The sequence below is a fragment of the Taudactylus pleione genome, unplaced genomic scaffold (genome assembly GCF_031769625.1).
Source record: "Taudactylus pleione unplaced genomic scaffold, aTauple2 ptg000329l, whole genome shotgun sequence".
NCBI lineage: Eukaryota > Metazoa > Chordata > Amphibia > Anura > Myobatrachidae > Taudactylus > Taudactylus pleione.
In genome coordinates, this window is record NW_028284730.1 from 462,884 (window position 1) to 486,697 (window position 23,814).

At 40.3% G+C, this 23,814-nt stretch overlaps 1 protein-coding gene across 1 annotated transcript in view; it reads left to right on the forward strand.

Moving 5' to 3' along the window:
* FER1L5 (fer-1 like family member 5) overlaps window positions 1–23,814 on the forward strand; it is a 308,173-nt gene that overhangs the window by 59,975 nt on the left and 224,384 nt on the right. Inside the window, exons 10-16 of the mRNA XM_088443273.1 lie at window positions 73–123; window positions 3,193–3,223; window positions 6,249–6,364; window positions 8,661–8,781; window positions 22,157–22,260; window positions 23,029–23,097; window positions 23,192–23,235. Coding sequence (XP_088299399.1) covers window positions 73–123; window positions 3,193–3,223; window positions 6,249–6,364; window positions 8,661–8,781; window positions 22,157–22,260; window positions 23,029–23,097; window positions 23,192–23,235 — 536 coding nt within the window. The remainder of the gene's footprint in view (window positions 1–72; window positions 124–3,192; window positions 3,224–6,248; window positions 6,365–8,660; window positions 8,782–22,156; window positions 22,261–23,028; window positions 23,098–23,191; window positions 23,236–23,814) is intronic.

Sequence of the window (23,814 nt, forward strand, 5' to 3'; positions counted from 1 at the left end):
TGGCTGGCCGGACTTTCACCATTTCTTGACATGGAATAATTCTTTATCACTCCTTTTTTTCTTTACCTCTAGGCGTTGAACTCAAATGAAGCCAGGAATAATTCTGTCATTGGAGTATTCAAAGTAAGTAAATTAATCTACCATTTGTAACCAGAACTGTAATAAAAAGCTACACATACACTAACCTACTTGCCCATTAATCCACTTGTTGTATCAGATAAGTTATCTTAAATGTCAATTATGTAACCCAAATATGGTAAGTAATTGTGTGTATTATTATTCTATATTGTATCAAAGGGATCAAGGTGCAAGGCCTAGAGGGGTACTGTGGCTGCCCCAGTGGCACCTGTATTTGGCTTGCAGGGTGCCTGTATCAGATAAAGGTTGGCCTGCATTCAAGCAGACTTGCTATATGGATCACTTTAGTTATTGAACAGTCATACATTGGAGCAGAGATGCCTGTTCCATAAAATGTGAGGGCAACTTTTGGGTGCTGGTATTGCTCAAGGCCTCAGATGTGTTGCTTTGTGATGCGATTCTGGTCCTCTGTCGATACTTTTACAGGTTTAATGTTTTCACAAACAAAGATGGTAGTTTATGATGGAAGATATGTTAAGGGCGTTTCCTCCCACTGTGGCAACTTTGGGTTGTCCCCATAGTTTCAGTGTCCCCCAAATGGACAGCGATTTTTCTACTTATAAATCATTTCTCAAAATCCATTTGGGGACACTGTACACTTACCCTTATGCCCCGATTTTCCCTTCTTTTTTGGGAGGGCATCCTTTCTTTCACTTCCTCTGTTATTTGCCTTTGTTTTCTGGAACAGCGGCAACAGTGAGCAGTCTCACACTGCAGCCATACACACAGCAGTGTGTGCGCTAGCCTGCCGACAGGTAAGAGGGAGGGGGGCAGCGTCAGACCTGGGTCCCCGCCAGGCCCCTTTAGCAAGCCCGGGTAATTAGTACCCGCTCCCCCTCCCCCAGGTCTCCAGTATTTGTGTTCTACTGTACATGCAAAAGCAGTAGTGTAAAAACAAAGCAGACAGTATTTTTTGCATGCAAACAAATTAATAAGTGCATTTCTGCCCGTTGCATCGCTACGCGATTTGGCCAGATGAAAATGTGCTCCTATTCTTTTGCTTAGTTCATAATTCTAAATGGGCTCTATGTTAACTTTTTTTTTAAATAGTTTATTGAACTTCAGAGTATACTGTACATTTTTATTTAAGCATCTATTTTAAATAAAGAGTCCATTTAAGCATTGTTTAATCATAGCTTTTACTTGTTTCATTGTTGCATAAGAGTAATACTACCCTATGAGCTAATATATTACCCATGGAAATAATATGAATCTCTTTAGTATGTGCCTGACACTTAATTACTGCAACTTATTTTTGGTAAACATATTGCTTCTATCAGTTCTTTTAACTGTTTGTGCATGTAAAATGAGAGTTCCCTAAGCTATGTGGTAACCCCTATGCTTCCACTTTCTCTGATCAATGCTGTACATTCAGCTAACTATATTGAGTATGGTAGTTACTGCATACTTTATTACCAACAAAAAACATTATGTATGTCTGTAACAGCTATCATCATTAAAGAAAACCAAGTCAGGATTATCTAATGAAACTTTCCATTGTTGAAAAATATTTTTATATTTCATTATTGCAAACATGTTCATTGTCTTACTTTTTCCTCACCATTAACCATAATCAGCCAAACAGGAGATCCTGAGTTCGAATCTCAGCAGTGCCTCCACCTGTTTAATCATAGCTTTTACCTGTTTTATTGTTGCATAAGAGTAATATAGATTCCAATCCAGTAAACTTAAGAATTTGTCATTTTATTAATTAATTAAATAAATAAATCTAGCCCTTAACTGGGAGCACATATCCCCCAGGGTTAATGCAGCAATAACCACGATTGATTAGATTACAGAGTATTTTATACCTTATTACAGTCTTCAGGTAATACGCCCCCTGTACACCCACTGACATCATCAGATAGACAAAGTTTGTTCTTGTTAGCCCTTCCTGTGCTTGGCAGTCAAATAGAAAGTAGATCCCTTTATGAGATGATCATGTTCTGCATCCCTATATTTGGTCCCTAAATTTCTCTCTAGCACAGCATTATACATAAATGGTCAAGCTCTTATCCCATTCTGCAGATAAACAACTTCATAGGGAGTTGCACTTAAAGTAATCGCATCTCATTTCACTTCGTTTAAGTGAATTTGTACAAAGCAAAAATGGCTGTCAGAAGGCCATATTGAATTTCATGAACTGTATTCATTATAAAGCATACAGCATATGTAAATATGGAATTATGTTTCTTATAAATTAGTTTTCCACAGCATGTTGAAAATGACTTTTCTCTTGTTTTAATATATAAATCATATATATAAATCATAATATATATATATATATATATATATATAGTGACACAGTCAGGATAGGGGTCCCTCTCCTGGGGTAGATGGACTCCCTCTTTACACACACAGCAGCTGTAGAAACAGGATATAAGTCAGGGTTCTCGTATAAACTGGTCTGCTCCAGTCTTTATTGTGCCAAATGAATATAAACAAAACATAATCATAAGTTCTAGCCCGGCTGGGCACTAGCTACACAGCAGATTCCCTCTCTATAATAATGGTAGGGCCTATTGCCCTCACCACCAACAAAACATGTGCACAGTACTTACAAGGAAAATAACCAAGTGTCTCTGAACAGGCTTGTCTGCCTGCTCTCCCAGATGTGAGACACTCAGCCACAAACAAACCTAGATTATATTAGCCATTACCAGCTGCAAGCCCTAATGAGCCTGTTACCAGGCTGAAAGGCCCAAAACCTGGAGTGGCCTGTGGATGGAGCCCTCCCTCTCCTCACATCCACACCCCCTGGACCCAAACCGGCTTTTCTCTAAAGCCGACATTTCTAGTATGTTTTTCCCAAACAGACTTCTCCTGGGGGTTTCAGAAAACATATGACAGGATCCTAGGACATACATATAAGCCATTCCACACTTCTCCAGTGCTTCTATCACTATATATATATAGATATATAGATATAAACATATATATATATATATTTATATATATTGAACTCTAGTAAGTCTAGTAAAATATTTGCAAATTTTCTCTGCAGTTGATGCTTAGTTTCAAAATAATAATAATATATATATTTGTTTTTCTCAGATGAACATTGGAAGTGTGTATAATGCTGCAGGTATGTAGTGGGCATAATGCAATTGCCACCATGACATGATGGGATTGATGGGATTACTCATAAATGGAAACATTGAAATGGAAAATATGCATCGATCAGCCATATCATTATAACCACTGACAGGTGAAGTGAATAACATTGATTATCTTGTTATAATGGCACCTGTCAAGGGGTGGGAAATATTAGGCAGCAAGTGAACACTCATTTCTTCAAGTTGATGTGTTGAAAGCATGAAAAATGGTCAAGCATAAGGATCTGAGCAACTTTGACAAGGTCCAAATTGTGATGGCTAGACGACTGGATCAGAGCATCTCCAAAACAACAGGTCTTTTGAGGTGTTCCATGTTTTGCAGTGGCTCATTGAAATGCAAAAGCTAGCCCATCTGGTCCTATCCCACAAAAGAGCTACTGTAGCACAAATTGGTAAAAAGTTGATGCTAGCTATTATAGAAAGGTGTCAGAACAAACAGTCTATTGCAGCTTGCTGCATATGGGGCTGCGTAGCGGAAGACTTGTCAGAGTGCCCATGCCAAAAGAGCCTACAATGGGCACTTGAGCATCAGAACTAGGACATGAAGCAATAGAAGGAGGAGGCCTGGTTTGATGAATCACATATTCTTTTAAATCATGTGGACGGCTGGTACATGTGCGTCATTTATTTAGGGTAGAAATGGCACCAGGATGCACTATGGGAAGAAAAAAAGCCAGCAGAGACAGTGTGATGTTCTGTGCAATGTTCTGCTGGGAAAACCTTGGGTCCTGGCATTCATGTTGATGTTACTTTGACACGTACCACCTGCCTAAACATTGTTGTAGACCAATTACACCTCTTCTTGGCAACAGTATTCCCTGATAGCAGTGGCTTCTTTCAGTAGGATAATACGCCCTGCCACACTGCAAAAAATGCTTAGGAATGGTTTAAGTAACATGACAAAGAGTTCAAGGTGTTGACTTGGCCGTGGAGGACCCACCTTGTAACTTACAGGACTTAAAAGATCTGCTGCTAATGTCTTGGTGCCAGATACTACAGGACACCTTCAAAGGTCTTGTGGAGTTCATGCAGGCTGTAAGGAGGGCAGTGCGCCTGGTGCCGTCACACGGGATGCGTTCAGAATGCCAGCGGATGGGATCCTGGACCTCGATATACTATCGCCGGAATCCCGACGCCCGTCAGAATGCCGACACCGATATCTAGAAGAGGATCAACATACTGACGTTGGCATCCTGACTGCCATCATCCCGAAGGTAAGTATCTAGGTTAGCGTTAGGTTTAGGCCAGGGATTGGGGGGTTAGGGTTAGGCACCCACCAGGGAGGGTTAGGGTTATCTTATGGGGAGGGGGTTAGGCACCACTGAGGGGAAATTAGGGTTAGGCACTACTGGGGGGGAGGTAAGGGTTAGACACCACCGAGGGAAGGTTAGGGTTAGGCACTACTGGGGGGAGGTTAGGGTTATGCACCACAGGGGGCGGGAGAGGGGGGGGGTTAGTATACTTACAGGCACCTGTCGTTATTTTAGACATTGGGATGCCGCGGTTTGTCTTCTGACTGCCGGCATCCCACCAGGATTACCTACCCATTCCCTGTCGCACAGGATGGGAGGGACGGTACCAGCCATACTCACCTGCCGCCGCAACATGCACCCTGTTCCATCTTCCCAGCTTCTGCACTGTTTGGGGAGGGACATCATGAGGTTTTCCACAGTGCCGTGGGAGCTGTAGTGCCGCTCGGACCCCTTAGGACAGTCCGAACTGCACCCTATTTAACCGGTACAGGTCTCCCGACTACCCACTCCCTGGGGGTGTGGGGTTATGATGGTGTGGTCGCCACTCGGGACGAGTGCAGCACAGAGCTCCCAGGTGCCTTGTTACAGGACCGAGGGCCTGATTCCGAGATTTACGCAATGCCGATATTTACACAGATTGAGGAATTGTTAACCATTGTGCATGCACGAATGCTGTGCTGCGCACGCTAAGTAATTGTATTGCGATTACGCTCGCACAGAGAATTCACTCGCAAAGTGAGTGACAAGTAGTCAGCGTTTGGGGGAGGTAATGGGGGGGGGGTTGTTAGAGAAACGCAGGCATGTATGACCGTTTAAATTGTGCATGCATAAATTAGCTATTGCGATCTTCTTCGCAGCATGAGAGCTCTCAGCATGTCTGGAGAAACGCAGTGTTTGAGGCAGGTCAGACTTGACTTACAAGCTACTTGACTGCCCGATGTTACCGATGTTTACGCTGTTGCATGTCATCGGATGGATATGAGAAGGCAGCTGTGGGTGTCCCTATGCTTGGGTAGCTTTTGTAAAATTAGCATTTTATCACTATTGCGGTCTGTAAGAGATCGTAGCTGAGATTGCATTGGCGTAAATCTCTGAACCAGGACCTGAGTCCATGCCTCGTTGAGTCAGAGCTACACAATATTAGGCAGGTAGTTTTAATGTTATGGATTTATATATATATATATATATATATATATATATATATTTATTTATTTTTTTATTAATGTATCATGGTTGCATAAAAAAAATTGATATTTTAGTGTATGTGCTTATCAGTAGCTTCCAAGCACACATGTGCCCAGAGTCCACACTCACAGAGTTGCAGTTGCGTTTGATGTGCACGGGAGATATGTAGTCTTAGAAATGTTTAGGAAATATTTTGCCCATTCCTAGGTGGTGTCTAAGCAGAGACAGAGAGCTGGTCTGTCTTATGGGCATGTTAATGGAGTTTCGCTGATTGTGGGTGTGTAAAGAGACCCAGAATTGCTCACAGAGGAGTCCATATGCACACAGAGAATTTGCACTTGCCATAGGGTTGGTACAAGCTTTGATGGTGCGTCTGCTAATGCATCTAAAGATATCCTTTGCTCAGCTACAGTGCACATATATATGTTCAAGCCATTTGCAAATGAAGTTATAGAAAAATGTAAAAATAAATATCAGTACATCCATCACTTGTCTTAGAAGCCGTAAAGCTATATTTAATTTGCCATCATTAGTTTGTTTACTGCTGTATTCACAGGTCATGCTATCATGAGAAAATGGCTGAGTCTGTATGAACCAGACAATGTGAACTCTGGGGTGAGAGGTTATCTGAAAGTCAGCCTGTTTGTTCTAGTAGCTGGTGCTTCTGCCCCGGTAAGAGTCTTATGCAGCTTCGTGTCTATGCCTTTATGTCAATCAATGGCATTCTATGTGTCTAAACACGTCCGTTAATAACAAAAGTTGCTATAAGTTTTGTTTTTGTCACAAAAATACATGTTTTTTTTTTCACTACCAAAATGTAATAGGTGGTAAATAGTATAGGCCTTGGCTTAAATGTAAAATGCTATTGTCCGTTTGTTATTTTATCTTAAGTAAACATGGATTTCATGTTCCTGCAACCTTCCTAAAGCAACTCATGTTATACTACTGTTGATATGCTAATAGTAATGAGGCTGATACTACTGTTGGTATGCTAATAGCAATGCTTCTTCCTCAATGTCTACCCCATCTGTGTCGCCCCTGTCTGTCTGCCCCTTCCCTTTAGAATGTAAGCTCTCACTAGCAGGGCCCTCGTCCCTCATGTGCTTCTCCTTCCCTTACTCATACGATCACCTACTCCAAACTCCCCACAAGGTCACCTAACACTTGGTTGCTGATGCCCTGTGTGCTTTTGAGTGTTGTGATCGCTATTGCAGCTTTGTTTATAAACTATGTCCATGTTCTGCATTGTTTTGTACTGTAAAGGTGGGTACACACTATACAGATATATCTGCAGATCGGGTGATCTGCAGATGATGGTTGTTTGTACACACTGAACAACCATTCTCTGTGTCTGCCCGCAGGTCCCGGCGGCCAGGGGACATGTCAGGGGCGTGTTCCGGCAGATGGGGGGGGCCATATCTGTCCATCGGCTGTGCAGCACAGCCAATGCGATGTGTCAGTGAACGCCGACGTTCACCGACATATCACGGGTACACACTGGCCGATGGCCAGCAGATATATTGGCCGATAAATTGATCGGCCAATGTATCTGTCAGTGTGTCCCCAGCTTAAGTCGCTATTTTATTGTTTGCTTATTTGTTTATGTACTTTGTGAGGCACTGTGGAACCCTTGTGGCGCCATATAAATAAAGGATAATAATAAATAGACTGATACTACTGTTGGTTTGCTAACAGTGAGACTGATACTAATATTGATGTACTAATTGCAATCAGACTGTTGATATTAGCATATTATCCTATCAACATTCTGACTGCAATTAGCATATCAACAGTCTGATAGCAATTAACATATCAACAGTATTATCAGTCTCATTGCTGTTAACACACCAACAGTAGTATCAGTCTCATTGCTATTAGAATACCAACAGTAGTATCAGTCTCATTACCATTAGCATACCCAAAGTCTGTCGGTCAAGATCGAAAAACTTGGCATTTATTTTTCTGATATCAAGCAGTGTGTGCATTCTCAATAATCTGCCCATATTTCCTATGTTTTCCTATCACCATGTGGGCGTGTGGTGTGGTGGATGATCGGTAGTTTCTAATAAAAAATTGCATAATGTGTAGGACAGATGTTGGGATTTTCAATGTACCGAAAAATCGCCCTGTTTGTCTTCCCGATCAAAAAAAATTGGACAGTGTGTACCTAGCTATGACTTTACTTTTGGAGGCACAAACAGCTTTATTCCAGCCTGCAATCCCATGAGTAGCCATGCAAAGCATCTGCATGTGTGCACCACCAGGAAGTCTGTCGGTGAACGCAAATCACAATCAAGCATATTTGAGTTAAAATAATATGCTGAATTTTGCAGTTAGAAAATACAGGTTGAGTCTCCCAGATCCAAAATGCTTGGGACCAGGGGTATTTTGGATATCGGAATATTCCGTATTTTCAAATAATTGCATACCATAATGAGATATCTTGGGAATGGGGCCCAAATCTAAACACCGAATGCATTTATGTTCTATATACACCTTATACACACAGCCTGCAGGTCATTTTATACAATATTTTTTATAATTTTGTGCATCAAAAAAAGTTTGTGTACATACATGAGATTCATTTATGTTTCATATACACCTTATACAAACAGCCTGAAGGTTATTTTTTACTATATTTTAATAATTTTGTGCTTTAAAAAAATGTTTGTGTACACTGAACCATCAGAAAGCAAAGGTTTCTTTCTCAGTCATGCTAAAAATATTCTATATTTCGGAATATTTGGATATGGGAGACTCAACCTGTATTACTTCTATTGTATACAGTATATGCAGAAGGACAGTCTGAAATTTAGTCTTGGATTTTATTCACCAAATAAAATGTTTTACTTATGGTTCAAGCTTTCAGTTTTGGAGCTCTTCATCATTTTTGTGTTACGGCTTGAGAACAATGCCTATGGTGTGTTTTTGAAGTGATGATGTTATGAGTATAGTTTGCAATTTTCAGGTAGCAGATCAAAACAGGTCTAACGATGATGTTGAATCCAACCTGCTCACTTATTCTTTAGTCCACTCTCATGTCGCCAGTGTACGTGTGAAGATTCTTAGCGGGGAGGACATTCCACAAAGTGAGTGATATCTTGTATAATCCTCTCATCATCCTTACTGGGGAATGAAAGCTGGAACCAAGTTTACTTAATGTTTCTTATGGCCCTATAGGGTTCGATTGCAAATAATATACACTCTTGTAACAACTAAAAAATATATATATGTAAAGTTAGGCCAATGCAGACGATAAGGGGGGAATTCATATAGCTGCGGGAACCTCGCATGCTAAGTACCAGAGGCAGGACTTTTCCTCTCAGCCTCTGGCGCAGCGAGGAAAAATCTGTTTTAAAATGCAGATATTGCCTTTTAATGCATATGGAAACCCATTGATTCCACATTTTACATTGAATCATTGGGTTAGTGCATGTTGACCCAGTGTTTACCTCGCGGGGAAAAGGCTAATTAATTGATAACTGAATTACCCCCAAAAAGTAACTGTGCTCCGAAATGTTGTCTCCTTCAAAATTAGGGGGACACACAGATGTTTTGATAAGTTCCAACTTGCTGAGGCAGGGCTCTGTGACAAACCTAACTGATCCCCTCCTCTATGATATACCAGCTCACTGACCCCTTCTCTCCTCTATAATATACCAGCTCTACTGACTCCTCTTCTCCTATATAATATACCAGCTCCTGCCCCTTTGTGACTTCTTTTTTTTTTTAATCCAGTAATTTTATTTATTATTTTCTTATTTTTCTTATACAAGTAAAGAAAGCAAAACAAAAACAAAAAAGTCATCAAAGTAAACAACACATAGATTAAAGTACAAAAGCTGGACAACCCTAGACACACTCCATTACAGCCAAATTAGCGTAAACAAAATCCCCCTAAAAAATCGTTCTGGAGTTACAAACAAAATAAATATAAAAACATACAAATATAACGGTATTGACTACTGGTATAACAAACTGCGAAAAATAGCACTTATGACAGAAAACATAGTTTGCATTTTTGTAAGTTTAACTGAACAAATTAATTACCTTAAGGATCTGACAAATTATCAGTACCCTTCCCCAGTCTGGAAATACACCATTTATTTATTTATTTCTATATTTATTAACAGTTTCTAATATAGCGCAGCAAATTCCGTCGCGCTTTACAATTTGAATCAACATTAACATTATACTGGGTTGTAAAACACATACATACATACATGACATACATAAGGGTAAGAGGGCCCTGCTCGCAAGCTTACAATCTCTATCTATCCCACTTCTTGTGATACTGCGGCATGGAGTTACGATTTTTAAATATATATCTTTCGTGATTGGTAACATCATTGACTAGAACTCTCCATTTAAAAATGTGAGAGGGTCTGCTGCAAACCAAGTTCCAACTACAATAACCTTCGCCAGGGTAGTAAGACACAAAGTGTACCGGTATAGCATTAGGGAGTGCGTTTCCTCCAAGTCAAGGCCGAACAGACATAACCTAGGGTCTAACGGAGGGAGAGAGGAAGCTGTTGATCTGATATCATCCCAAATCTGAGACCAAAAAGGAAACGCTACTGGACAATCCCAAACCGGAATTCAGTGCACCACATTTTGGGCAATTAGCATCAGTCCTCAAACCAGCCTGCCATAAAGCAAGTGGGGTATGATACACTCTGTGTAAAACATAGAAAAAAACCTGCTGATACCTAACACATGGAGAAGTAAACTTAAAAGAACCTACGATTTGCAGCTCTTGATCATCAGAAATAGAACAAAAGAAAAAAGAGAAAAAGTATTCCTATTACAGGGCACTTACAGACACACACTTAAATGTTATTAATTTTATCTAATCATCAAACATTACAAGAATAATGACCCATAAGTTTAAAACATAACTTTTAATCAATCCTTAGATTGGATGCAGCGAATTATATTTTTATTTATTTTTAATTTATATATAAAAAACACACTATGATCTATGGTACCACCTTGTAAAAATAATCCTATATCGGTCGGACTAACTACATCAGATTCAGTGTAGTTCCATGTCTCCTATGGGCGTCTGTAGAAAACCGACATGTGTAATAATAATAATGATATACACAATCTGTCTATTGAATAAAATCCAATATAAGTATGTCAATCCTAATAATCAATCATCAAAGATGGGGGATTGATATCAATCCACTGTTATATTTGTAGGATGCTATGTGGATATATAGTGTCTATATTACTGATGTGCCTTAATAGGCTGATGAACCGATTACCATCCTCTAGTTGCAAACACGCTAGTTGATATTATGTTAAGTATTTATTTCAGCAGCAACAAAAGATACTATTCATTGTATCAACTGTCCTTCAAGTTCGCAGAATCAATGATCTGGATATAGTGTATCTAATTGTATTACCATCCCACTATAATTATATATCTCCTCTCATTCCCTTGTTACGGGTAAAATAACACCTGCATTACCCTCAGTCCTAATTAATGGATATATCAAGGGCTGTTTAATGTGGATGTCAGTAATACAAAATTATTACACAAACGTTATCAATATAGGTTAATAAACCGCTTGTTGATCCCTAGTTGTAAGGAAGCAGATTAATACTGCATTTTATATTCACTGCTGCAGCTAAATACTGGATCGTTGTCTCATGCTAAATTTTATTAGGCATATAATTGAATAGGTTAACATGGGGTACCATTCATATCAGCTGTGTCCACTATCCTTAGTTTTACTATGGATCAAATACGGATATCAGTAATATAGATTCTTACACAGATGATGTTTATAGAGATGTAACTTTCACATAAACAGCTGATGTTACTGTAATCACTAATGCGGGTATCGTTGTTATCTCACTATGCATTCAGTCATTCAAAACTTAATATATGACACAAATGTCTCTAAAATAATACTGAATGCCTGGTCACACGCGCCCGTTAATGTCTAGTAGTCTAACAGACGCCCATTGCTATTTACAACATATTAAATCGTGGTCATGACATAGATCTACACACTACACACGCCGAGCAGCGTGTATCGCGTGTCTCCTCCTGACGCACGTTTCGCTGTGTGGCTTAGTCATAGGAGCAACCCGTACACCGGGTTGTGGGATCCTATATTCATAGTTCCCTCCAATTGGCTTCCTCCATCCTGACTGATAGAGCTATCAGCCAATCATCTTATCCTGTCAGCAATCTTATTGGTTAACATCAGGTAATAATGATTTTTAGCAGAGAATCGGAGTGTCCTCACTGATTGACAGAGACTACAACCTATAAGTTAGAACTGTCATTAAATCATTAGGTCAGTATTCATCCTGGATCAAACAAAAGGTGATTTCATATTAAACCTACTGAGATGATTTGCCCACAGTACCACGTTACCCCCCTTGTCAGATGGCTTTATAATTACATCATCCCATGTTTGAATATCCTTGAGGGCCAAACTCTCTTTTCTACTTAGGTTGGTACTCCTTCGCCAATTAACATTTTTCATTAGTTCATCAAAATCTCTTGATACAGGATCTAAAAAAGTGCCTACCACCGGGCATATACCTAGTTGTGGAAAAAAGGTTCCCTTTCTTTTGCAAATTGGTCTAGTCTGACCACCTGTTATATTTGTCTCTTCAGCTAGTTCTTCTAATGTGTTGATTGCCTCTATTTCTTCTGAGGAAAATCCAAAATTAGATTTCTCAGATTCCACAGCATTTGTTTCTAAAGATGTTATAGTTAGTGGTAGATCATCACAGTTTGTGCTGGAAGAATAAAATTTGGCAAGAAGTAATTTCCTTCCAAATAGATTCAAGTCTTTTTTGCATTTAAAGCGGTCAAAATTCCTATCTGGAGAGAAGGTTAATCCTCTGCCCAATACATCCAACTGAGTATGATTGATAATTTACTATTTAATTATGCATTATTGGGATATTTATGCAGTATATTTATATATGTGTATTATATATCACAGCTGGGTAATTAATTTAAATTATGAACACTAGGTAATATATAACATCAATAATTTATCACTGTTAATGTAATTATTTTTTATTATTTGTAGTAGGTTTTATATTAGTATATATTATGAATATTATTGGCTTATTTACTTCACAAGCTGCAGATTTATGATAGTTATAGTATATGTTTTTTGGTGAATATAAATTTGTGTGATGAATTATCAACTGTATCATTGAGTATTAGGTACAAATATCAATATATTAATATTATTACGAATAATGACTCTCTGAATTAAGGGTGACAATACATTGTGAGAATGGTCAATTCTTGATATTCTCATCATCTCAGTAGGTTTAATATGAAATCACCTTTTGTTTGATCCAGGATGAATACTGACCTAATGATTTAATGACCGTTCTAACTTATAGGTTGTAGTCTCTGTCAATCAGTGAGGACACTCCGATTCTCTGCTAAAATCATTATTACCTGATGTTAACCAATAAGATTGCTGACAGGATAAGATGATTGGCTGATAGCTCTATCAGTCAGGATGGAGGAAGCCAATTGGAGGGAACTATGAATATAGGATCCCACAACCCGGTGTACGGGTTGCTCCTATGAGTAAGCCACACAGCGAAACGCGCGTCAGGAGGAGACACGCGATACACGCTGCTCGGCGTGTGTAGTGTGTAGATCTATGTCATGACCACGATTTAATATGTTGTAAATAGCAATGGGCGTCTGTTAGACTACTAGACATTTATTAGCGGGCGCGTGTGACCCGGCATTCAGTATTATTTTAGAGACATTTGTGTCATATATTAAGTTTTGAATGACTGAATGCATAGTGAGATAACGATACCCGCATTAGTGATTACAGTAACATCAGCTGTTTATGTGAAAGTTACATCTCTATAAACATCATCTGTGTAAGAATCTATATTACTGATATCCGTATTTGATCCATAGTAAAACTAAGGATAGTGGACACAGCTGATATGAATGGTACCCCATGTTAACAATTATATGCCTAATAAAATTTAGCATGAGACAACGATCCAGTATTTAGCTGCAGCAGTGAATATAAAATGCAGTATTAATCTGCTTCCTTACAACTAGGGATCAACAAGCGGTTTATTAACCTATATTGATAACGTTTGTGTAATAATTTTGTATTACTGACATCCACATTAAACAGCCCTTGATATATCCATTAATTAGGACTGAGGGTAATGCAGGTGTTATTTTACCCGTAACAAGGGAATGAGAGGAGATATATAATTATAGTGGGATGGTAATACAATTAGATACACTATATCCAGATTATTGATTCTGCGAACTTGAAGGACAGTTGATACAATGAATAGTATCTTTTGTTGCTGCTGAAATAAATACTTAACATAATATCAACTAGCGTGTTTGCAACTAGAGGATGGTAATCGGTTCATCAGCCTATTAAGGTACATCAGTAATATAGACACTATATATCCACATAGCATCCTACAAATATAACAGTGGATTGATATCAATCCCCCATCTTTGATGATTGATTATTAGGATTGACATACTTATATTGGATTTTATTCAATAGACAGATTGTGTATATCATTATTATTATTACACATGTCGGTTTTCTACAGACACCCATAGGAGACATGGAACTACACTGAATCTGATGTAGTTAGTCCGACCGATATAGGATTATTTTTACAAGGTGGTACCAATGATCATAGTGTGTTTTTTATATATAAATTAAAAATAAATAAAAATATAATTCGCTGCATCCAATCTAAGGATTGATTAAAAGTTATGTTTTAAACTTATGGGTCATTATTCTTGTAATGTTTGATGATTAGATAAAATTAATAACATTTAAGTGTGTGTCTGTGAGTGCCCCGTAATAGGAATACTTTTTCTCTTTTTTCTTTTGTGGATATTCATTTATTCCTGGGTGCACCCCCCTTGATGAGAACTAATATAATTGTCAGGAATTTCCAAGGGGTAGGGCAATATCACAATATTATGATGGAGTATTAGGAGTCTGTGCGGATCTTTTTAACTCCTTGTTCATCAGAAATAGAACCCAGATCAACTTCCCATTTAAGCTTAAGAGGATCTAACAAATCTGGCATAAAATGAGTATTAAGGCTAGCATAAACAGTGGAGATTTGACCCCTAGAACCCAAACAAGATGCCAGTGATTTAATCGGGGAAGGGGATAACCTTGGGGAAAAATTACCAAATTGAGCCTGGACTGCATGTCTCAGTTGTAAATCTCTATAAAATGCCGTGTTAGAGAAACCGAACTCAGACTAAAAAGGATTTAAAAAAACCCTCTGCATATAATTGACCCAAGGAAGAGACCCCACCCAATCTCCAAATGTTATCAGATGAGAGTTTAGACAGTTCGGGATATGATTTATTAAACCATAAAGGGGAGTCCTCATCAAAAACCTTCCAAATAAAGTATGCGCATAACGCCACACCAAAAGGGCCTGGCGGAGTAGCGAAGGAAGACCGGAGACAGAGATACCTGAAAGAAGAAATTGCAAAGGAGAAATAGAGGACCCCGTCCGCTCGGCTAGAAAACCAAGTAGCGTATGGTCAGTATATAGTACAGACGGAAATTGGGGAGACCTTAACCACCCGAAGCCTTGGTTTAAACAAAGTTTTAATGGCCACTCGTGCAGGTTTGTCACCCCAAATAAATGAAGATAAAATACTCTCAATACTCAAAAAAACTTTTTTAGGAATATAGAATGGAGAATGCTGTAAAAGATATAAACATTTGGGCTGAATTGACATTTTAAAAAGATTAATGCGTCCCATAACGGTAAGGGGCAATCTCTTCCATAAATGAACCTTCAATTTAAAATTGGAAGAACGGGGTCTATATTATGAGAAACATAGTCTGTAGACTGAGTTATGATCCAGACTCCCAAATACTTAAAACGTAGAGTCCACTGAAGTGGGCATGAGAAGTAATTAATTATAGGGAGACTAGAAATAGGAAATATATTAGATTTGTCCCAATTAATGAGCAAACCTGCAGAACCACCAAATGTATTAACTATTCCCAGCATCGTATCCAAAGAAGCCTGGGCATCCCCCAAAAATAAAAGCATATCATCAGCGTATAAGGCCACAACATCACTTGTTGCTCCGGTTCCAAGACCACGAATACCAGGAGCAGTACATAACACACACGCCAGGGGCTCAATAGCAAGCGCAAATAGGGCAGGAGATAGAGGGCACCCCTGGCGAGTCCCTCTAGCAAGGGGAAAAGGGGCCGTAGTATAACCATTAATCGAAACAACGGGCTGCCGGGGAAGAGTACAGTAACTGAATCCAGTAGATAAAACGAGGACCAAATGAAAGTTTACGTACGTACTCCCAAAGATAACCACATTCAACCGAAACGAAGGCCTTGGCAGCATCAAGAGACACCACCACAGCCCCCAGCTCGACAAGATCACTCCTTTGCAAATGGTAAAAAAACCTGCGCAGATTCTGAACCGTGGACTTCCTAGGCATAAAACGCGTTTGATTTGGGTGTATTAAAGATGTGATTACGGAATTTAAACACACAGCCAGTATTTTGGCCAAAACTTTAACATTGGTAGATAAAAGGGAAATGGGACGGTACGACCCAGGCAAAGTGGGATCTTTCCCTGGTTTAGCCAATACTATAATAATGGCCTCAGCCATAGAGGGAGGAAGTGAGTCCCAATCAATCAAAGCATTAAAAGTTTCCAATAAATGCGGGATAAACAATCCCTTACATTTTTTATAAACCTCTATAGGAATCCCATCACAGCCAGGAGCTTTAAAAGCAGGGAATGAGGAGACTGCTGCATCAACCTCTTCTAATGTAAAATGGAGCTTCAAGGAATTCAATAGCTTCCTGCATCAGGCATGGTAAAGTTACCTGTGCCAAAAAATCCTGAAGCTGTGCATGGGTATATGAAACTCTAGAGGAATATAAAGAGGAATAATATTGAAAAAATACTTCAGCAATATCCTCTCTAGCATAACAGGGAGTACGTTGAGAATTAAGAATAACAGGGACAGACCTATTACAAACATCTTCCTTAGCCAAGAATGCTAAATAACTGCCACCTATCTCTGCCTGAGAATACTGCATATGCTTGGAGAATAGTAGCATACGTTTAGATATGTCAAAGAGGTAGTCCGACCACTCCTTCTGAGCCTCCAACCACAAAATACGATCAGGGACAGCCTTAGGCTGGCCATACACGGTAAGATTTTTTAGACGATGTGCACGATTTCGATCAATTGTAACGATCAATCGTGCACATCGTGTGTGGTTTGGCATGCTGTACGACTGCGATGCACGTCCCCGCCATCTTACATTGGCATCGTAGATCTTATGGAAAAACCATAAGATCTGCGATCCGTCATGCTGTTAAATAGGTAACCAAAGCATCTTGTAAGATGCATCGTTTACCATTCACAGCAGCATGCGATGCATTGGGCTAAATTTGAAACGTACCGAGGTGTTGTACGTTTTCAAATCGCCCTGTGTATGGCCAGCATGAGTCATAATATAACGGGCTTCCAACTGACAACGTAGTTGTTCAAGACTTACCTCCTCCTTCCTGTAAAATGCCTTAATTTCTGATACTCATTTAATAAAGAAACCCGGATAACAGCTTTAAGGGTGTCACAAAATATAGTAGGATTACGACAGGAGGCGTTACGAATTTAAACCCCTCCCAAGCAGCAATTAATTCAATTAACCCATTAAGGTTAACCAAAAAGGGTTACGTTTCCAGAAGCGGGCCCCTTGTACCAAGGAGATATTGAGCGATAAAAGCACAGGTGAGTGGTCGGAAATATCCCTAGGCAAATATTCCACCTTTGAAATACCAGGAGAGAGGCTAAGAGATACTAAACCCCTTTGTGACTTCTAATACAATCATCCCCACCTATGTCCTTGGCCTTAGACATTGATCACCTGGACACTATCCACCTAGATTGCGCAAGGGATGTTTATCAATGTGATCCCTACAGTTTTAGGGCTAAATTACGTATGGTCATAGTCACCACCTGACCTGAAACATGTGCAGGTATTTTCTAGATAATGATATGGGGAAGAGCAGTGAAGTTTATTCCTTTTTCACAGCTAATTAGCTTAGATGTAGAATATGTTACTCAGCACCTATTGCCAGTGATGCAAAGCCTCTTACATTGGTGATACAAACCTACAATTGATCAGTTAACAATTAAGCCACTGTTTAAGCAGGAATACAAACCATTGATTTAAAGCATTTCACACAATTAGATTAAATCTACCCATACTACATTCTAGATCATTCTCCCCTTGGCTCAATACCAGAGCCATCTCTGACAACCATCTGCAATGCATAGCTCCTTCCAACAAGTGAGGATCACAAAGCCACAGTCAAATCACAAAGCCCTTACCAGATTTATATGCCTGTGAGAGCCATGCTGGTTAATGACATTAAATAAAGTAGAATATGTCTCCTAATGAGGAAAAATTGCAGTCTAATCAATGAGGTTTTTCACTGAGGCATCTACAAAGTAATCAGTTTATAATTTCTCCTTCATCCACTAGGGGACACTGGAGCTAAGACACTGGAGGTATAGACGGTATTAGAAATGAGTCTGGTTCTTTAAATTAAATTAGAAGTGTGACTGGCTCCTCCCCCTCTATGTCCCATCAGCCCCAGTTTTAGAAATGTGCCCGAGGGAGCCAGTGACACATCAGGCTGTCTCCAGCCTTTGTTAACTTTTTTATTTTTTTTCTTCCATGTAACATTGAGGACAGGCAGACTGCAGGCTGCAACAGTCTGCCTGCAACGTGAGAGTTGCCAGGAGGGACCCACCACGGCTTACAGCGGCCAGTGTCCCAGTCCCTGGGGCTCTAGGGTAGCTCTGTATGCAGCGTGAAGATGGTCATCAGACTCTGGGGCCCCGTCCTAGCTTACAGCGGCTTGTGTCTGGGTCCGCACCCGCCCCCACACCTATCAACCTGGCAGTGGGGTGTTTGTGTGTGTTTTGCAGTTTTTCCACATAGAGATACAATGGCAGCCTCTGATAAGAGTGTTTATTTGCATTAAGTGCAAGAAGAAGTTTTCACATGCCTGCTCGGAAGGCCCGGCATTGTGTGATTCTGAGAGTTCAGGCCCTACGGGGTTAATCCTAGTCAAACCATAACTTCACCTTGGATAGTCACCTTATCAGGTGTCATGTCCGATTTGACCACTGAGTTGGCAGCTTCCCATAGGGAACGAGAATCCGCATGGGAAGGTTTCAGTACTAATATTTTGTCTTCTTCTTAAGCTGAACCAACCTGAGCTCAGGGATTAGCCTGTCCGGTTGAGCGGTTTGGTTCAGATCATGGGATCCTCTTCTAGAACTACAGAAAGCACTGCAGAATGCCCATCTAAGAAGAGACTCTTCCCGCCGGTACTTCAGTCGGAGGAGGAATCAGACGTGGATCACTCCTCACAAAAGGAGGATGGTGAGTTACCTGATGAATCAGGCATAGAGGATTTTTCGCAGGAACCGGATGCAAGTGCACAGGGCATTGAAGCTCTTATCTTGGCAGTCCGTGAGGTCCTTCAGATCTCGTATTCTGAGCCGACGGAGTCTCAGGACACCACATTATACGGTAGGAAACAGAGACTAGCTTTTACTTTCCCTACTTCTCTCTGATTATATGAACCATTGGCTACTGCTTGTAAACATCTGGATAAGAAGTTACAGATGTTCAAACATTTTACATCCCTTTACACTATTACTGCCTTCGCACATCCGTAATACCTCGGGAACATCGAGTAACATCGTCCCCTCACGCACAATTACAACAGGTCTGACCTTATTCAGAAATTGCTAACCTAGTCGCATGCTGTGAGCAGTCAAGCCATGTATGCCATAGCAGTGGCTAATTTATGCATACCACGATTTTGCAGGTTTCTCAGCACTCTCCCACCCAGGAGGGAAGCTTTTGGACTTCCCCAGTGTCTTTGCTCCAGTGTCCCCTAGTGCAGTGGTTCCCAAACTGTGTGCCGTGGTACCCTGAGGTGCCTCATGGTACTTACAGGGGTGCCTCGGGTTGGTGGTCCAGTACCAAATAAAATTATTTTTAGTCAGTGTGATAGGCAAAACCAGTGCTAATGATTGCCAATTAAAGAATATGTGGACCTAAGGGTGACATATAAGCGTAATTCACTACATTTAATTTTTGCTGAATTTCTCAACTTTTGGCCAAGGAGTGCCTTGGAAAAAATGCTGATACTCTAGGGCGCCGTGATTCGAAAAAGTTTGGGAACCCTTGCCCTAGTGGTTGAAAGAGAAAACAGGATTTTGGTACTTACAGTTAAGTTTTTCCGATTCCACAGGAGACTCTGGACTCCCTCCCAGTGATGCTTTATCTGCCATTGTTCTGTTCCAGTTGTGTGACTGCATGTTGTTTGTCTGCAGTGTGTTGACAATGTTTCTTCTGTTCAGACCGTTTAAGGGTGGGTTCCTCCTCCTCTATTTTCCGTCTCTCTTGTCTTGCTCTCCGTCTCCACTCGGGCTCAGTTTCTCTAACTGAGGCTGATGGGGCATAGAAGGGGAGAAGCGAGTCACAATTCTAAATTAATTTAAAGTGCTTGGCTCGACTCTACCACCATCTATAGCCCCAGTGTCTTAGCTCCAATGTCCTCTGTGGGATCAGAGAAATGGATTTATCGTTAAGGACAAAATCCTGTTTTTGTTGTGTTGGGGGTTGTACTTTATTTTTATATTTACATGACCCCATTTAGTCAGTATGATACTTAACAAAGGAGAAAAGGGAGTTTAGAGTTAAAAATTGTTTTATCTGCGTTCCAAAGGCAAGCGCATTCAAATTATTTTTAGTCTGTGAAAGCAGTAAACGTTTTTATCTAACCTGGGGTGTCATTTACATTTTGGTACAATAGTAACAATTGTGTCTCTTCTCCTGAATTTTGCCAGAGCAGTAGTTAAAGCTTTGACTATAGTAATCTATCCAAATATTCTCTGTAAAGCGCTGCAGAATATGTGTGCGCTATATAAATAACTGGTAATAATAATTAAATATCCTGTTCAATGGAAAACACATCAAAGAAGTCTTTATATTTCATTCCCTGTTCTTTGAAGACCATCTGTGGGTCTGAATGTGAGGAAACCCTCATGGAAACCCTGGGAAGAGTTCCCTGTTCCTTCAGAACAGACCAACGTTAACTAATTTTCAATGGAAAAGCTCCATTTGTCCCTCGGGGGTTCTACAGTTCTTGCGAAAGCATTAAAAGATTCAGACCAGTGTTCTGGGGACTTACACCCCAGAAAGAAGTCTTCCAAGACTTCAATGAGGTGTACTCAAATTCCTTCGACATAGGCAAGTGCATGTTATTACATTCAAAGGATAAGGGCCTGCTCCTTTTCATGTCCTTCTTGGATCTTCCACTGAACAGGTTTTTCCTGTCACAGGTCCCAGTTAGAGTGAAGCATGTCTCAGGTGTACTATTCAGATTGTGGAAACCTATGGCGGCATTATTAGCACACCAAAGCCGTAATGGAGTCTGGTGGAGAGTTTAATATAGAGAAGGAGTGTAGTGGGTAGCAGCACAGGAGAAGTTGTGGGGCCAGGAGGTATTATAAGAGATGAGAAGTGGTGGTCATTGGTTAAGCAGAAGGGGTGGGTGGGAGTATGCAGTGACTGGAAGAATGAGGTTTCAATCTTATGGGGCACTTCTGTTATTGGTGGAAGAGTCTTCTTGAATATTTATTCATTAGCTTCCCATTTAAGCCAAGCAATTGTCTGGTTTCTGTCTTGAAAAGTTCTCACTCTGGCCTCATTGTTTGGAGTAGTGACCAATAGGATACTTGAAATCTTTGACACAGTTTCCTCAAAATGCTGGAGCTCCTGCATGGGGTATGTAAAGATCGACAGGCAATAGGTCGACACCAGATGGTCAACGTGCAATAGGCTGACAGTGTTAATTAATAGGTCAACTGTTTCAAAAAGTCGACGCATAAATGGTAAATAATATATAATTATTAGATAGATATTATTGACAGATTTATATACAGATAGTTGTTATCTCTTTGCTGAACTGAGAGCTCCATTTATATGTGTCACTTAAACATAACAAAGTAGTGAAGTGTCCTGTCACAATACAGAAGGATGATGTACATACTCCCTTAACCCTTCTCACTAAGTTGTTTGCATATTGAAAATTCAGTATTATACACCTGTTTCTGTTCCATTATATAAAATGTTTAATTGAGCTGTCCCCATCTGGTCAGTAAAGTGCACCTGAAAGTTGATGGAACTTGCTATTGTAACTAGATGTTCTCCAAATACAGCAACAGAATAGCAACATATGTACTGTAATCATCCCCATCTCTTCTATAACATTCCCACTTTCTCCTGCTTCCATTTGTACATTTTGTAACCCCCTCTTTAATTGTTTGACCCTACCTCACCTATCTCAATCTTCTATCTGTAGAAAGTCATTCTTTGCTGACCTTCTCTGGCAAGAATTTCCATTTGCACTCTCCTACAAAGATTACAGTGAATCCATTTGTGAAGGTTACCTTTGCTGGCATGACGGTAAGAACAGAACTGTTCCGAGCCTCTGAAACACGGACTCACCGGAATGACGCTCTGACACCTGAAAAAGGAAATAAAGACGCTACTAGTAATATTTCAGATGTGTCCACATACATCTTACATCCTTGTGCGTTAAACAGCCCTTCTAGTCACACCATGCCGTGGCATGGCTCGGCAGAGCTGAGCATTTTTCGTGCAACTTTTTACCTTCAAATGCATCTTACGATCAGCAATGCGAATAGGACACACAAGCAACTTCTGCTGATTAAAATGATATGCGGCATGCCTATATTCTGTGTGCATCTGCGGTTGTATCTGCATGCGAAATGATATGTTACAGTCTCACAGCCACTGACACTGTAACGTAGCATTTTGCATGCAGATACACCCGCAGTCCCACACAGGATATAGGCATGCAACATATCAGTTTAATCAGAGGAAGTTGCTTGTGTGTCCTATTCACATTGATGTGCGGATAAGATGCATTTGAAGGTAAAAAGTCGCACGAAAAGACACACTACGCTACCAAGTTGTATGGCACTCACATGTTATGTTTAATGCGATTTGTAGCGTGCAGAGATAAAATGTATTTTGACACATCTGTATAACAGAATACATTGTAGACAGTGACTTGGAAGCTGTGAATATCTTGCTTGTTGCACCCACCATCTTACATAAAGGACACAGACATATAACCACCACCTTTCCCTTAAAAAAAAAATTTTTTTTTTTTTTTAAAGCTTAGAAATTATTTTATTTTACCTCCAGCTGAAAACTAAGGTGGTCCATAAGAATGGGTACCCCGTGTGGGATCAGATGCTGGTCTTTCCTGTACAGGTAATTTCTTATCTATAATGTCTCATGTCGTTCCTCATCTCAACATTAGAGGGCCACAGACAACATCTGATACGTTTTATTTTGTGTGTTGCAGTTTCCAACAATGTGTGAGGAAATCCAGCTGACTGTGTACGACTGGTGGGTAAACATATTGTATTAGATATAGGACAGGCACACTTTGGAGGCTAAAGGCTAAGGGTGGAAATCTGCATTTGTTCAAACCATGTTGTGATGAAAATCTAAATCTGTCTGCACATTTTAGATCTGCCCCACCTGTAGTGCAACATGGTTTCGCCAAGATGCAGAGTTACTTGCGTCTTGTGCTTTACTCCCAACTCAGAGTCAGCCCCAGAGCTGGCCCACATTCCAAAAAGTAAGGGGGGATTCAATTAGCCGTGGTACTTTACCGCTGGCTAATTGATCCCCTGGGTTAATACAATTAGCCCGAAGCCCATACTTATTGTCAGGGGGAGTGACCTAATATCGGAAGCAGTGGCCGCATCCCCCTTAGGGAAAAAAACAAGTATTATCAGCGTCATGTGGGTTAAGGAGGGGGCGCGATCAGTGTGATCACTGTCCCACACCCCCGCACAGGAAGAGGAGACTGCTGCTGCTCACCAGAAGCAGCCTCTCTGGTCCCACTGCAGCCCAGCACACAGCAGCGTGTGCTGGGCTGCTGATAGGTAAGGGGGGCAGCGGACAGCAGGGAGTGGCGGG